This window comes from Lagopus leucura, unplaced genomic scaffold, assembly GCF_019238085.1.
Source record: "Lagopus leucura isolate 7727_CA_CO unplaced genomic scaffold, USGS_WTPT01 Super-Scaffold_100015, whole genome shotgun sequence".
NCBI classification, from domain to species: Eukaryota; Metazoa; Chordata; class Aves; order Galliformes; family Phasianidae; genus Lagopus; species Lagopus leucura.
In genome coordinates this window covers 706983-722211 of record NW_024962269.1, presented here as the reverse complement: position 1 = coordinate 722211, position 15229 = coordinate 706983, and the positions used below count along the sequence as shown (strand labels likewise).

At 40.9% G+C, this 15229-nt stretch overlaps 1 protein-coding gene across 4 annotated transcripts in view; it reads left to right on the top strand.

Annotated features, from left to right (window-relative positions):
* TMEM266 (transmembrane protein 266) overlaps positions 1 to 15229 on the top strand; it is a 94882-nt gene that overhangs the window by 62366 nt on the left and 17287 nt on the right. For all 4 annotated transcript variants that reach the window (XM_042875651.1, XM_042875652.1, XM_042875653.1 and 1 more), the window contains 4 exons: positions 2935 to 2991; positions 4010 to 4148; positions 5352 to 5467; positions 14124 to 14310. In XM_042875651.1, the coding sequence (XP_042731585.1) occupies positions 2935 to 2991; positions 4010 to 4148; positions 5352 to 5467; positions 14124 to 14310 (499 nt within the window). The remainder of the gene's footprint in view (positions 1 to 2934; positions 2992 to 4009; positions 4149 to 5351; positions 5468 to 14123; positions 14311 to 15229) is intronic.

Genomic DNA, 15229 nt, shown 5'->3' with positions numbered 1-15229 from the left:
TTGTGGCTGTTTTGAAAAATGTACTGAAATATTATTTGTAAGTAACACCAGCACTTTCAGTCAAAGTATTTATTATGCTGAACAGGAAAACATGCCTAGAGAAGTCCCGATTTGCTTGGTTCAGATTCCTCTAGGTAAGAGTTACAGCAGCATCACTGATTGTGTGGTTTGTGCAGAGAGGGCAGAAAAAGCAAAAGAGGTTGGAGCTGCCAGGGGTAAAGAGTTACCAGGAAACCATGGCATACCACATCTGTACCACCAGGTGCAAGTGCTGTGAGACTCACGCATCTAAGGTGCTTTTCTGGAGCCTCAGGGCACCAAGGCAGAGCTGCCCTACGTGGCTTTTGAAACTTCATTTTGTTAAAAACAACATGCTGGTGGATCATGCCAGTGGATAGCTTCAAGACCTTCCATGCAAAACAAATGTTTTTAAAGCTTATTTTGTGCCCTCAACTTTTTGTTCTGAAGATGATGTCTCTCAGGTGGGGAGCAGGGTTTGTTCTGCACTTGTGTTCTCTCTTTCTTTAATTTGCTTGCCCTACTTTTAAGCAGAAATGCTTGTTGTTGAGACATTTGTTATGAGGAAGCCTGTCTTCTAGATGTGGCACCAGGAGGCTGCCAGACAGACTTCCCGTCATTGCTGGCTTGTGCTGATTCACACCAGCAGGCTGGAAGTGGAAATGTTTGCACGAGCATCCAGCCCTTAGAACTTTTAGGGCCTGCAAATGTGACCATAGTGCTTTAAACACCGCAGTGAGGAATTAAAAAGGCAGAAAAGAAAATCCTGATTTATGTTCCCTCAGCAGTTCCGTGTTAAATCACATTTAGAGTTGTGCAGCAGTGCTTCTGTTTTCTTTGTGCCTTTCTGCCCCATCACTGCAGAGAAAAGATCTTTGTGTGCTCCTATCCAACTATCCAGAAGAGGAAAGGTTTTCACCATCAGTCACTGTAAACATCTGCAGTGTTCAACCATCCTTTGGTTGCTCGTTGATAGTGCTTCATAAATGATGTCTAAGCACAGAAGAAAATGACCTGGATGTTTCTATGCTGTCAATGGGGTTGTTGTAAAGGTAGCACACCTCATGCTTTTGGGAAGGCGCTGCTTTTCCTCATGCATTTCCCAATGGCTTCCTGCTGTAGACCCCAGGTTAACTGATGTAGCAGGATCTGTGTGCTCTTGAGTAACTTGTACTTCGTGCAGCTTGTCAGTGGGGAGTGAGGGAGTTCCTTACAGAGGAGCTAGGGAACTGAGGCTGCAGGAGTATCTTGGTCATACAGCAGCATGTGTACTTACATCACACATTACTGTGCTCACATCACACCATAATGGCAAATTTGGAGTGATGAGGGGTTTCACAGAGCTGCCATTGAGTGTTTCTTCTTCCCTATCTAAAATATCCTGTGCATGCAGATTCATAAGGAAACTGTTCCTGTACTTCGTTGGTAAAGTACTTTGGAATTGAAATGTTCTTTTCGGAGCAGAGATCAGCAGCATTAGCAGTTCTTGGTGTCTACATAGAATCTCATCATTTTTTGTAGAGGGAAGAGAGCGCTATGTTTGCTCTTCTGGCTAGCAACTCCCTTTCTCAGCTAGACCTGGACACTGCTTCACATACAGCATTCCTGAGTGAGTGCTGGTTGGCTGACTTTTCTCATTATTTGTGATATGAGACAGGATTTGAAAGCAATGTATGTCTCACAGCAGTGTCTTCCTCTGCAAAACAAATTAAGGTTTGGAGTGCCAAGGTAGAGCTCAGCATGGTCATCCTGGACCAAGGGAGGCAATTGGGCTCGTGGGGTTTGGCAAAACGGTGCTGCTCTGAAAAATCTAGTATTGTTACACAGTTAAGTAATGCTGCTGTTTGCTGTGTTTGGGGTAAATTCAGAGCTGGTTGGGATTTGAAGATGTTTGCATTTTTAATGAAGAGGTGATATGTATATTCATGTACATGTATATATTCATCATACAGTCATTTAGATTCTTCAGCACAGTTCTTGGCACAGTGACCATTCACACGTAGGCCTGCCGAGCTCTCTGTCAGTGGTAGTGGTCTTTAATGGAGAAGAAATTGATTCTTCTTCATAAGTCATAGAGCTGCAGTTAGAATCTTCATGCCTGTCATGTCCGCATTCCTTTTATGTGAATTCAATTTCAATCATCAGATTTATTTTCATTTAATTGTCTCCTATAGACCAGTTTAAAAAAAAAGAAAAAAAAAAGGTGGAGGGGAACAACACCATTGGATTTTTAATTGGAATTCACCATTGGTTCATTCTGTGTTCCTTCTTTATCTGTCTTTTCTAGTTACTGATCTTACAGCTGTTTTGATTATTGGGGAGGATCATAAATATCTTTTTCTCTCTTATCCTATGACTTTCTGGGAGTTCACAGTAAGGCAAGGACTCTGCACTCAGGACAGGCAAGGGGAGAATAAGAGTCTCTGCTCTTCAAATTGATGAAATGTCATCAGCTTTGGGCACGAAGAGAGACAGTGGCTCTTTATTTTCATTGGGAAATAGTAAGCACTAACATATCATAGATGGCAAGAAATGAGAATCTTCCTACATTCGAACGCAGCCGAGAGAGCCCAAGAGTGGATCTTTTGAAGGTTTGGGTTTGTTTGGGCTTTTTTGTTTCTTGTGTATTTGTTTGGTTTGTTTATTTTTGTGGTGATTTGAATCTCACATGTCTAAAAGAAACTTGAGAAAGTTGGAAAGACTGAACATTTGAATTTGGAACTTGTTTATGAAGTTTCACTGAGTTAATATAGTGATTGGAAAGCAGTACTTTATTCTACTATCCAAAGCTCCTTATTATTTAGAAGAGTTACACAATGCTTAGATAAGACAAACACAAGCCCTTAAGTAGGCAAAGGACTAATGTTTATATAAAATTATAGTAATATTAATCTTTTTCCTAATTTATTTTACTAGACTGTTTTGAGGATTGTGGTCCTTGGCATATGGGATTACATTGAAAACAAAATAGAGGTAAGCAGTCTTACTCTTTGCTCTCATTTCCAGGCAGACCATGTGTCTTAACATTCTTGAGAATATTAAGAACTTTGGGTAGCTTTGTTACAGATCTGATGCAGATACCTTTTAATTCAGATAAGTATGTATATTCCTCTCATTGTTTACATGAATGCAAAGCTGTATAATGCAGTTTCCTTTTCTGTGGGCCTCTCAAGGAGTGTGATATTTGGAAACATTTTATTATTGGAGGAGGAGAGGATTGTGGGATTTTTGCTGTGTGCCTATGGATTTTATTGGTAGAGCTGTGCCAGTCCAACAGTTGTAATTGCTACCCTGAGATAATGAGCAACATGAAGTTATTTTCTTTCTCAGATCTGACTTTTGATGAATGCAGTTGCCTTTTCTGATCTAATCCACAATGAAACTAGCATCATACAAGTTCTTAACAGTTCACATTGTCCAAATCCTTGAAAATTTTGCTGCCCAATAACAGTGAGAACAGAGAATCTTTCTGTCTGGATGCACAGACGTTCCCACACGTTATGTAGTCAGGACATGGCCAAGAGCCATTAAATCACTTTGCACCATCTTTTTCTACTTGCATTCTTGATCTTTTCCTTCAGGCAGTAAGATCTATGGGCAGGGACTTTATTTTGAGGGCGGGGGGCAAATAATCATGCCAAAAAATAAGTGATAAATATCAATGATAATGAAGGCCTTCAGCTGTAATAGCATTTAGTCTATCATTTCTACATGGAGATTCTGGCCAGTAGGTCCAAATACCTTTCTCTTTTCCTGCCCTCCCACCAGTTTCTCTCCTCACCTCATAAAATGTGGGTGAAGCACTGAAGAATTCTGTCACGCTGCCTTAAAAGGATGCAGTCTTTGTGGGGCTTGGCCACTCTCATATCCCTTCCAAATACATACCCTAATTTCATTTCTTTTTGAGAAAATGGGAGCCCTTCATGACCTCAAACAGAAAAGGCAGGGCGTGTGTTCCTCAGGATGGTTTGAAAAGTCTTTTTTTCTCTAGGTGTTTGATGGTGCTGTTATAATCTTGTCCTTGGCACCAATGGTGGCCTCAACAGTGGCTAATGGCCCCAACAGCCCTTGGGATGCTATCAGCCTTATTATCACACTACGAATATGGAGAGTGAAGAGGATCATTGATGGTGAGTGGTGATTCAGTTTGTGACTCTTGAACTACCTGACAGGCTGGAAAAACAAACAAAAAAAAGGTATTAAATACACTAGACTATTGCTTTCCACTGCTATTCCTTTTGTTCCCCTTCCTCTGACATGTTAGAAGTACCAAAGAGGAGAGAGTTATGGCTCCCATGGAGGAGAATAGGAGTCGATTTCATGGCTGTTTTTTCTGTTCTATTTCAGCCTTTATAATTGATTGGTTTAGTTTTTTGTGTGGGGATGTGAAAGTGTCTCACGTTTCAAGTAAATACATCTGACCTGACGTGCTTCCTGTCTCTCACCATCAAGCACCATTCCTAATTCTATGAAATAATTGCTTCCAGTGTGCTTTTCCAATATTTGCCACACCATCTGTGTGTTTGTGCAGCTGTATCTGTCTTGCTCCTTTCCTTTCCATTCTGTTTTTAGTGTAACTTATGTCACTGTTATCATGGTGGTTCTGAGCTGAAGGTGCTCTATGGCACTGCTGTGCTGCATGGCACAATAACTAGCCATATGCTGGTACTGTTTTGCCCAGACCTCTGTCAGGAAACACCATGAGAGATGAGAACTCCATAGCAAGTCAAGGCTGTGGAGAGCAGAACCAGTCAAACTGTTATTTCTCTGTATACAGAATTGAGGAAAAGTCTTAGTCCTGTGCCTGAAGTGTCCAAGAAAAGTTCAGGATCTTGTGGAGATTCACAAAATGTCAAAAATCTCCTTTGTCTGCTCTTGCCATCAAGGGCTTATGTTGTACCTCCAAGTCTAGGAATTTGATGCTGTGGGCTCTGAGGTTGTTCTTTTCCAAAGGAAGCCATGCTGTTTAGGTTTAGAGAGGAAGGCAGCAGCTCCAAGCAGAAAATCCTACCTTGCAATTCAGGAAATCTGCTGTAAACGCTAGGAAATGTCTGTATTAGAAAAAGCTAGGAATAGAATGCAGGATGCATTTCAGCTCAACCAGGCAGTTGGAGATCTGACCAAGCAAGGTCCAGACCCTGCTTTTGACCAGCATTTCATGTGTTAGAAATCCTTCCTCAGAAGAAATACTTAATTTACTTGCTGTAAGTGAAAGTGGTGATTTGTTGTCGTTGTTGTTGTTGCTGTGAAGATATGTAAAGGATTTCCCTCTGATTTAAAAAATTAAAAAAAGAATCATAGTTGGGTTCATTTGAAGTGCTTGTGTTTTCCAGCATATGTCCTTCCAGTGAAAGTGGAGATGGAGATGATGATTCAGCAGTATGAGAAAGCAAAGGTTATTCAGGATGAACAGCTGGAAAGACTAACCCAGATCTGCCAAGAACAAGGGGTAAAGTTCAATTCTGTCTTTATTTACATATAGCTTGTTGTAGAAAATCATACAGTGTATGTACTTTGCTGTAATTGAAAAGTATCATTAGGATATCTGTTGCAAAGTGACAGATTTCAACATTAAAGAAATACTAGGTGCAGCCAGGATATTTTTAAGCATGGTATTTGTCAAATAGCAGTTGCTTCTATGCGTGTGTTCTTAAGGTGAGGAAAACAAATGTGAAGAATAGAAAAGGAGTGCTTCCAGTATTTGATTTATTGAATGAGTGCAGTTTGACATAATATTCAGAGCATGCAAAATTCATTGCCATTATTGGACACTGCAGCTGTATTAAAGCCTTATTCCTTGGAAAAGTACATGCATTTGCATGAAAGCTAATGAATCTCCCTGCTTTAAATGCAGGAGGCTGCTTCCTTTAGGTCAGTCTGAGACTCTTGGCAGACTCAAGATGTTGCACCAGAAACTAGAAGCTTCTGGTGCAGCATTTTTTTTAGACTCTTCCCAAGACTGCAAATATTCAGTGGCTCGGTCTTCTGAGATAAGGGAAGGTGAAATTTAAAATAGATGTCAGGGAAAAGTGTAAAACAGTCATTGTGACGATAAGCCAGGCATTTTGAATTACAGTCTTATTTAAATGAGTTTGTAAGTGACCTGCTTAGGCAAAGTGGGGCATTCAAAGGACTACCAAACCACAACAGAATGGTCCTCCAACTGACTTAATTCTCATTTCAATTGCAAGGATAACTAGGAGATGTCCAAATAAAGGCTGGAAGTTTCCAGCATCAGTTCCCATTCCCTACTTCTGGCTGGTGTTTTTCAAATACAGAATGAGGGTTAAGTTGGGGTTGGTCAATCAGTCAAAAAAGCTGAAGGGCCCGAATAGACAGGAGGAGAGGCAACTCATCCCAGTACAGGACAGCTGTGGAACAGGTACCTAATCTGAATCAGGGGTTTATGTGCCCATCTCTCTATTAGGAATCTAAGACCCATTGATAGTCCTCTTCATGACAACTTTGTGCAGTTATATTGGTAGATTCATGCTTCTGTTACGATCATGAAATGAACAAGAGCTGGTATATACCCAGTTTTACAGAGGAGAGAATCTCTTTAGACCAAATGCAGTAGGCAAATCAGCAGTTTCTTGAGTCCCACAGCAGTATTTTGACTGTCAGCCCATTCTATTAGGTTAAAGTTCTTGACAATCATAAATCAGAAAACATTTATTTTTGGGAACTTCATTATGGAGCTAAATAATACTCCTACTCCCCAAACAGTTTTTGATGTTGTTCTTTCATAGTCTGAGTGAAGGTAGGCTCATTGTACCAAGCAGGGTTTGAGAGCATTTTTGCCACCCTCCATTCTACATGCCTGACTTTGTACCTAACCATGGTAGCCTTAACCTGAGTTCTGATGGTTACAGCATAGCTGTATGTCAAGTACAAAGAATTACTGCTTTGGTAGATGAGTAAATCTGTGAAAACAGAGTAGGTTCTCTCCTAGCTTTCAAGTGTCATCAGCTATGGAAAAATATGGACTGTAGAAAAATGACAGCATACTAATCTCTCATGTTTTACTGTCCTGAGTTCCTGCCAAACAAACGTTTCAGCTGTATAATATGAGGTAAATGTACTAATTTGCTGCAGTTAGCAACAGAAGACATTGACACAAGTACTGCATTCTTCGTAAATTAATAGGTTCATAATTCAGTCAAGAACAAGTTGTCAGCATTATAATTTTCACATTGGCATTGTATACAGTATCTGGTGGGGAAAAAAAGTCTCCTAATGATATTTGATGTCTAAAATTCTGCCAGGCTTTTGCTTTTTCATTTGATTACCTGTCCCAGCCTCTTGAAGGATTGCTTGTTCTTGGGATTTGAGTGAGCGTGTCTATGCTTTAGCATCCAGGGGTTGCCTGCAGCAGTCTGGCTGCTCTTAAATCTGGAGGTCCAGCAGGTAGGGATTCCTGGTTGCCTTGCCTGTAAGGTACCTGCTATCTCTATTACAGGCAAATGAGATAGCAGGGAGCTGCCTAGAGCCTTTAGGAGGCTGACCTGGTGCCTCTAACACATGCAGGGCCCCATGCTTTTGTGCTTTGAAGCTGTCGCAGATGAGCTTTTTAACTTGTGTTTGTGAGCTGTGTTATTTTCCTTATGCTGAGCTGTGTGATTTAAGTCCTTGTTGTGCATATACATAAAGGGGAGGAATTTAAGTCACAAAAGCAGCCTCCATCTGACGTTTCTTTCCACGTAGGCTTGTTGAGTGGACTGTGTCTTGTAATTAACTTAAACATAACATACTGTACATCTTAACGTGGTCAGTTTAAATTGGCTTGAGTTAGTATGGCTAACTGTTAGGGGCATTTCCCTTGTCCTCTTTCTGCCAACCTGACTTTTCTTGTTTACTTGCACAAATGCATGTGACGAAACAGATCTGGAAAGTGATTGGGTTGCAATTAAAGTAACAGATTGGATTGGTTTTGTAGGAATTGTATCTAGAGCCTAGTTCATCCCACATTGCAGAATTGCTTCTGTTGATCAAAGCTAGAAAATGAGGAAGGGAAGATGAGTGCATAGGTGTTGAAAGGAAAGCAAAACCTGTTTACCAGTTTGTACTAGTAGTGGCTTTTGTGTGCATGTTTGTATTGGTTTTCTGTTGTTATTTTTAATCTATCTGGTTTCGTGTGTCAGCTGTGTTATATTTTTTGGCCAGTGATAGGGTATCACAACTGCAAAGTATTATTCCATTCCTGAGTGACATTGGAGACATTCTGCAAGTATGAAAACTCCTTCCAGATGCTGATTTTTGGCTAGCCATACGTCTGAAAAACAGAATATGTTTTATAAATTATAGATGCATGGGCTACAACTTTGGTCTCTGCAGAGCCCTACTGAAACTGTTTCAATAGTTTGCTGTCTTATTTATTCTCTGGCCAAGAAAGACATCAAAAAGGAATGAAGCATGAGGGTGGTTAAGAGAGAAAATACTAAAGGATTTGAGAAACTTTGCCCATCACAGTAATGGGGATTTCTAAAAATGGGTGAGAGATTAGAAAGTCTCACTGCAATCACTGGCAAACATATAGAAAGAGTATTGTCCTGATGGTGTCGTTTTATCAGTTTAATAATTAAGTTTTATCAATTTAAGAAATTAAATTATAAAGGAAATATATATATATATACACACAGAATTTCATTAGCAATGCAAATTCCAGTTCAAATTTATTTTGAAATCATTGTAAAGAAACTTCCATTTCTGATGGTAAACCTGTTTACCTGATCTTTTCTGTTAGATTTTCATGCCATTCAGCTGAGTACAGTCCAGCCCAGACTATGTACCACAAAAGCTCCTTTTCTGTCAGCTCTCGTAGTACAGGGTTTTTCATCATTCTCAAAACTGTAAGAATTGTGGAAGCTGTAATTTCTTTTTTATCTTGGAATATAATTTGTACATCAGCTGCTAGTTTAATGACAGGGCTATTTAGGTGGTAAAATTACCTATTGGAGAAATAACTTATGTTATCTTTTTGCACTAATTCTAATTCATGTCTAACTACCAGTCATTTTCTTGGTAAGTGGAAGGCAGCCAAGGTCATCCCATGTTTCGTTCTGCCCATAAATCATTTGTTTGCAAACGTCTCCTGATTTTTATTGTTACCAACAATGACTAAACTAATGGAAATAAACATTGGATTGCATCCCAATGGCAGATAAGCTTCAGGGCAGGGCATTCTATACAGACAGCACTCATAGAATGGAACGAAGTTGTTATGCCTGCATTAGACATAAGTAGCTTTTGACTAAAATGTTCATTGATCTCTCTGAAATTGTCAGTCATCCTCTGTTGCAAAACCATTAAAGGGAAATTCTATATGACTCACTGCTAGATCTGTCCCTTTTGGAGTCTTGTGCATGTGTAAAACATCAGATGGGAGGAGTGGAACTTTTTATACAACCAGCCATATAAAGTGAGTCGTTACATAGAGCTCTAGGTAGGTCTCTGTCATCTTACCTGCTTATAAACAATTACCTGATGTGTTTGTGAAGTGAGGAGGAACACGAGCATGCCCCATAGTTCTTTCTGGTTTGTTTCCTGACAAAATATTGCTAATTTTGACGACAGCAAGTCAGTTTAAATTTGCAGTCAATTAGCTTTCTCATCTGGCCTGACAAAGTAGTTACTTATTCTTGCATGAAATGATCTTTATTTCCCTTTATCTTGATAGTGAATATATTTTCATGTAAGCCATGTGTATCACACCTTTAAATTGCACATCTCATTCCATGTAATTATAAAAGTCTACTCCAGCAGCAGTACACATAACAGACAGATCATTAACACACACACACACACACACACACACACAATCTATAGTTCTAGCATAGTCTTATTTTGCCTGCTCTGAAGAAATTGTGACTTAATTTTCTGCATCCTCCCAAGTCTGGATTTAAGAAATGTAGCCCAGTGCTTGTGAGATCACACCTGGAGTGCTGTGGCCAATGTGAGCTCTGCAATATAAGAAGAATACTTGAACACAATGACAGCAGTGATGCTCAGGGCTGAAGCACACAGAGTAGGATAATAAGCTGCAGGAGCTGGGCTCATTCAGCCTTAGGAAGAGAAGATGGAACAGACTGCTGCCTTCGGCTCCCTCATGCGTAGTACAGCCAGGTTCTGCTTGGAGGTGCACAGAGATAAGCTGGAACGTGGAAAATTCTTTGTAAATATAAGAACAAGTATTTGCACTAGGAGGATGGTCAGGTACTGGAGCAAAAAGGAGAGGAAGGTTGTGGTAAACACGTCCAGAGAGATAATTAAAACTTGACAGCACAAGCTTGTAGCGGGCTGAGCTAAATGGCCTTGCTTTGAGCAAGATTTTGGACTAGTTGGTCCTCAGAGGTGCATCTCAGCCTGAACTATGCTGTGATCTGTGAAGTGTTCAAATGTGTTTTTTCCATTGTAAAATATATTAAGGAGCTTATTGACAAAGGAACCCGTGAGAAGCTACTGAAGTATGTGTAATTGAAGATAATGAATGATATAGGTGTGCTGGTAAATAACATCAGTAGCAGCCTTAAGTGGACTAATGCTCAGGTTTTGATTATCTTAATTTGGAAGATAGTTTACCTGAGTCTCCTTGCCCTCACCAGGTTATCTTCCACACAACAAAGCTGTTTGCCCAGGTGCTCAGTGTGGTTTACAAATTTCTGAGCACCTGGCTGATACCTATGGGCAAGTCTTAACTGAAACAAATCAAATCCTATGAATGAGTGCCTGTGCTTTTGCCTTTTCCCACATATAAATTTCAAACAGTTAAGCCTTTGTAGGTTGCCTCAAAATACAAAACATAACTTCCTCAGTGCAGCTCTCTTGCAGCTGTGTTCATGCTGCCCAGGTCTACATTTCAGATAGCTGCATCAGCTGCTGCTGCAAATAGAAATTTCATGTGTTTAGCTTTGGCCCAGAATTTTCAGTTAAAAAGATCATTATATTTTACACCCTCTGCTGATTTATTTAACCTGCCCTGGCCTGTGTGGTATGGAGTCAGAGCAATCTCATTAGCTCTTTTACACATTAGAGCTGCCCGAGGTCAGTGTTCAATATAATGCTCAGGAGATATTAGCACCTACCAGGTAATTTGCTCACGCAGTCTTTCACTGAATCATGCCCATAAGAAACACGTGCTTCTTTCAGACTTAACCTTTGTTTTGTTGGGTTGCTTTTAGTGGTCAAAACTGCATACCAGCTTCAGCATAACTTGGGATAATTTTCAATAGTTGTGAACAATCAGTATTGAAATGATTTCCTGAGTGTATGCACACCTTGCATGAGCTAAAAGCTTTTCTGTGTAATTTTTCTTAGATATTTTAACAAACGTCCTTTCACTTTCTTGAATCAATCTGGATAGCAAGTGGTGATTTTCTGAATGCCCTGCCTTAGAGTGAGGGTTTTGGTTTGCATTTGTGAGCAGTGTACTGAATTGGGTTTTGTCACTGTCTTATGCTCCATAATCTGCTGACAGAGTTTTGGTTCTGCATCTCTGTGGAATATGTGTGTATATATATGTATGTATGCGTATAGATCACTTGGCAGCAGTAACAGTGAATATGGGAGTGCAACAGGCACTGTTATTACAATGAATACCCTCTTCTAACAAATAAAAATACAGTTACATGCATGATAGTATTTAATTCTGCCTTCTCACTGTTTTAATGGCTACACAGACATCAGGGCAAACGTGAACCCTGGAAGCTGTCCATCTGAAATACTGCAAAAGAGAGAGTCCTTGTTAAGCAGCTGAAGCTGTGCAGTTTGGTAGGCAACGCTGGTTTCTGCTGTTATCTGACTGAATAGCTGCCTGTTATTTACACGATGGTGAAGTCCAGAGCAGTGTGCTGCTTTACTGTGCCTGTGGATTTAATCCTCGTGTCTGTGCTTACCAATCTGCTGTGGATGAGGGAAGCACTGTGTCAGCCGAGGTACCCGTCCTGGGTTTCAGCTTCTGGAACATAACATCATGAGCAGGTGCATCCTCTGCTGCTGGAGCCACAGGCATGTATTTCTGTCCTTTAAACATAAGATGGCAGCAAAGCCCCTTCTGTTGTTGATGCTACCAGAGTGGCCTTTCACCTGGATAGCAGTGATCATTTTCCCTGTGGATTCCAGTTCCATTTTCCCTACAGAAATAGTAAATAAAGAATTGCTTGTACAAAGTGGAATTGCCCACTGGGGCCATCACAGGGATGCTTACCAAGCGCTGCTTGGTCGGTGTGCCAGGCTGAGTGGTTCATAGCTTGTTGGCAAAGCCAAAGTAAAAATGTCCAGATTTATGAGGGAGAGTCTGAAAGGGTGTCTTTTTCCCATTAAAGGTGAAGTACGAAGTATCTATGGTTTCTGTTTCTTTCTAGGGCTCAAGAACAGAACCTGAATTTACCTGGGAAAGGAGAATTCCCCGCTTCCTAGCTGATAGATAAAGACAGAAACCACAGATGGGAGCTGCTGCAGAGATTTCCTTGCAGGGACTGAGGAGCAGAACAGCATTTTGACATTTGTTGATGCTGCCTGACTGCCACTGCTAGTCTGCTAGTTGGCCTTTGATTAAGAGCAGTGAAAACTGCACCCTGTCTGCATCTGCCAGACCTCTTTCCGCTGATTTAAGGAGAGAAAGATCTGCTTTTTTTGTTTGATCTCTGCAGCAGGTGGTTTGAATGTGATCAAGAGAGCTTAAACTGCCCTTTTGCTCTCTGGATTTGAGTTTCTCACTGGGCCTTCTCTTTCCTGTAAGCTCCTTTCTTTATGCTTTGAAAAGCAGACAGTTTCCAGATACAGCAATTTGAATTCCTTTTTGGTTTTCCTCCTTTCTTTCTAAAGTCTGAGGAAGCTTTGCCTTGTTTTCCCTCAAGTTGTTTGCCCAGGTTAGAGGAGCTGCTGGTGCTCTGCAGTGTGCCTGGCATGCACGCTGTGTCTCATGTGGACAGCAGTCAAGCAAACTAGGTCTGCTGACAGTCCCAAAATCTGATGGCACGGCAGACTAGAATCAGCATCTGAGAAGCAAGAGCCAGACCCAGATTCATTTATCCTGAAACATGCTGTTACACACTGGTTTTCAAGCATGGAGGTGCTAATTCCATCTCTGTTGTAAACACAGAGTGACAGGTGCAGTGTGGCTTGCTGGAGCAAGCATCACACTCTGATGGCTTCTCAGGCCTTGAACTAAGGGAGACCAGCACTGTTACACTTTAAATGCCTTAGCCTATTACTTGCCTCATTTGCTTCCCCCCTTCAGATTCTCTATAGTTATGCACGACTTGGCGCTGCCATATTACTGATGTTAAAAAGTGTTTGAAAAGGAGAAATCTGTTGTAATGTGGCAGTGCTGGATAAGGGGAGGGATGGTGAGATTTTGTGGTGCTTATATAAAAGTTTGAATTGTCTTTGCACTTTGGAAAAATGATTTTCCTCCTTGCATTATGGAAGACCTGTGGCTGTCAGACATGGGAGAAATATGCAGTGTCTTATCAAACTGTACCGGGTAACTTTTGTCATCTTAACTGTATCTGCTTTTTGGACAAATCCTATCCTGACTGCAGAATGTCAATAAGTGCTGTAGCTCCTGTATTTGAGAGGAGTGGACAGAAAAGTGGCGACCTGCCCCAGGGTTTTCTTCATGCTGTGGAGTCCAGAAGACTTCAGGCTGGAAGGAGACTGCAGTGCCCCTTTGCCTAAAGTTAGTGTGGGAAGGCCTATTCCCAGAAATCCCTGTTACAGTCTAGCAGGTTAGAGATGTTTGTCAGGAATGTAAGTACCTAAATGCTTACCAAGGATGCTCTTCTGTAAAGATGTCTTTCAGTTTGACTGTTGCATCTGTAAGGAATTGTCCAAAAGCATATCTCCAGGAGGGAGACGTGTACAAAATAGAAGACCACACAACATGGTGATTATTTTTTAGATTATGTGGGCAATAAGCCAACTCACCTGAGCTGCAGGATAGCATCAGTAACATGGACTCAAATGCTAGCATACTTATGTTGTGTTTGCTGTTAGCAGTCTGTAGTAGTTGAGTGGTAAACTGAATAATAGGTACCAAACTGTAAAATATGGGCTTCTAGCCACATTCATATGACATCAGTACCAGCTGTTGTTTTTTCTTCTAGTTTGAGATCAGGCAGCTGAGGGCCCACCTTGCTCAGCAAGATTTGGATCTGGCTGCAGAGAGAGAGGCTGCGCTGCAGGTCCCGCATGTGCTGAACAAGCAGAGCAGCAACAGGTACAAGGTGGTTGCCACTGAAGACTCAGATGATGAAGCCACTGAGACCATCACTGAGTTGCAGTCTCCACGAGGTGAGTGCTGCCCGTGTGCTGCTATCCACGGCGCTATTGTTCCCTTTCATGGACTGACTGAACCTACTGCTTTCCCTCTGCTAGTGAATTTGTTCATTTCCCTGGAGACTGCATTTTTCCATTTTTGCAAAGAAGCTGTATCTGCTCCAAAGTGGCAGAAGCTGTTGCATTTTTGAGCAGATTTTTACTAGAGCCAATGAAACAACTCTGGATGAAAATGACAGCAATATACCTTCCCAATGTCCTCATGATTGTATCCCTCAAACACTAAAGCAGCAGCAGCCAAATCAGAATTGGCAAAGCAGTAATCACTCAGAGTTAAAAGTAGGGAAATTGAACTGAAAAACAATTTCTTTGGTTGCTTGCAATTCTGTGGTTTAGGGAGGACTTAGGGCTATTCTAAATTGATGTCATGTCTCTCAGCTTTTACTTTCTCTGCTCAGAAGCCTGATGCATAGGTCAGCTACTGATATTCATAATGTTGTCTTTTTTCATACTGGTTTTAAAAATATCAGGTTAAATGTATTGGGCCAGATTACCCTTGCCTGTAAATCTATTGACAGGACAGATTGCCTACATTAGGAGTTGATTTGGATGTTTTTTTATCTTTTTTTTGGCCATCATCGCCCAAGAGTCCGGTGTCTGCTGGGAGATACTCAAGTTCTTGTGTTCAATAAATGTCTAAATGTTGTACTAAGGGACATGGTTTAGTGGGGAAATGGTGGTGCTGGTTGGACCAGATGATCTTGGGGGTCTTTTTCAATGTTGGTGATTGTATGATTTTAATGTTATGTATGTGGATTAGAAATACAAGCATAAATGGACAACGGCAGATGTGCAAATCCATAGAAACCTGCGTGTCGTATTTTATTCTGTGTTCTGTGTAATATTTTGTGAATTGATGGAAACAAGACTGTCT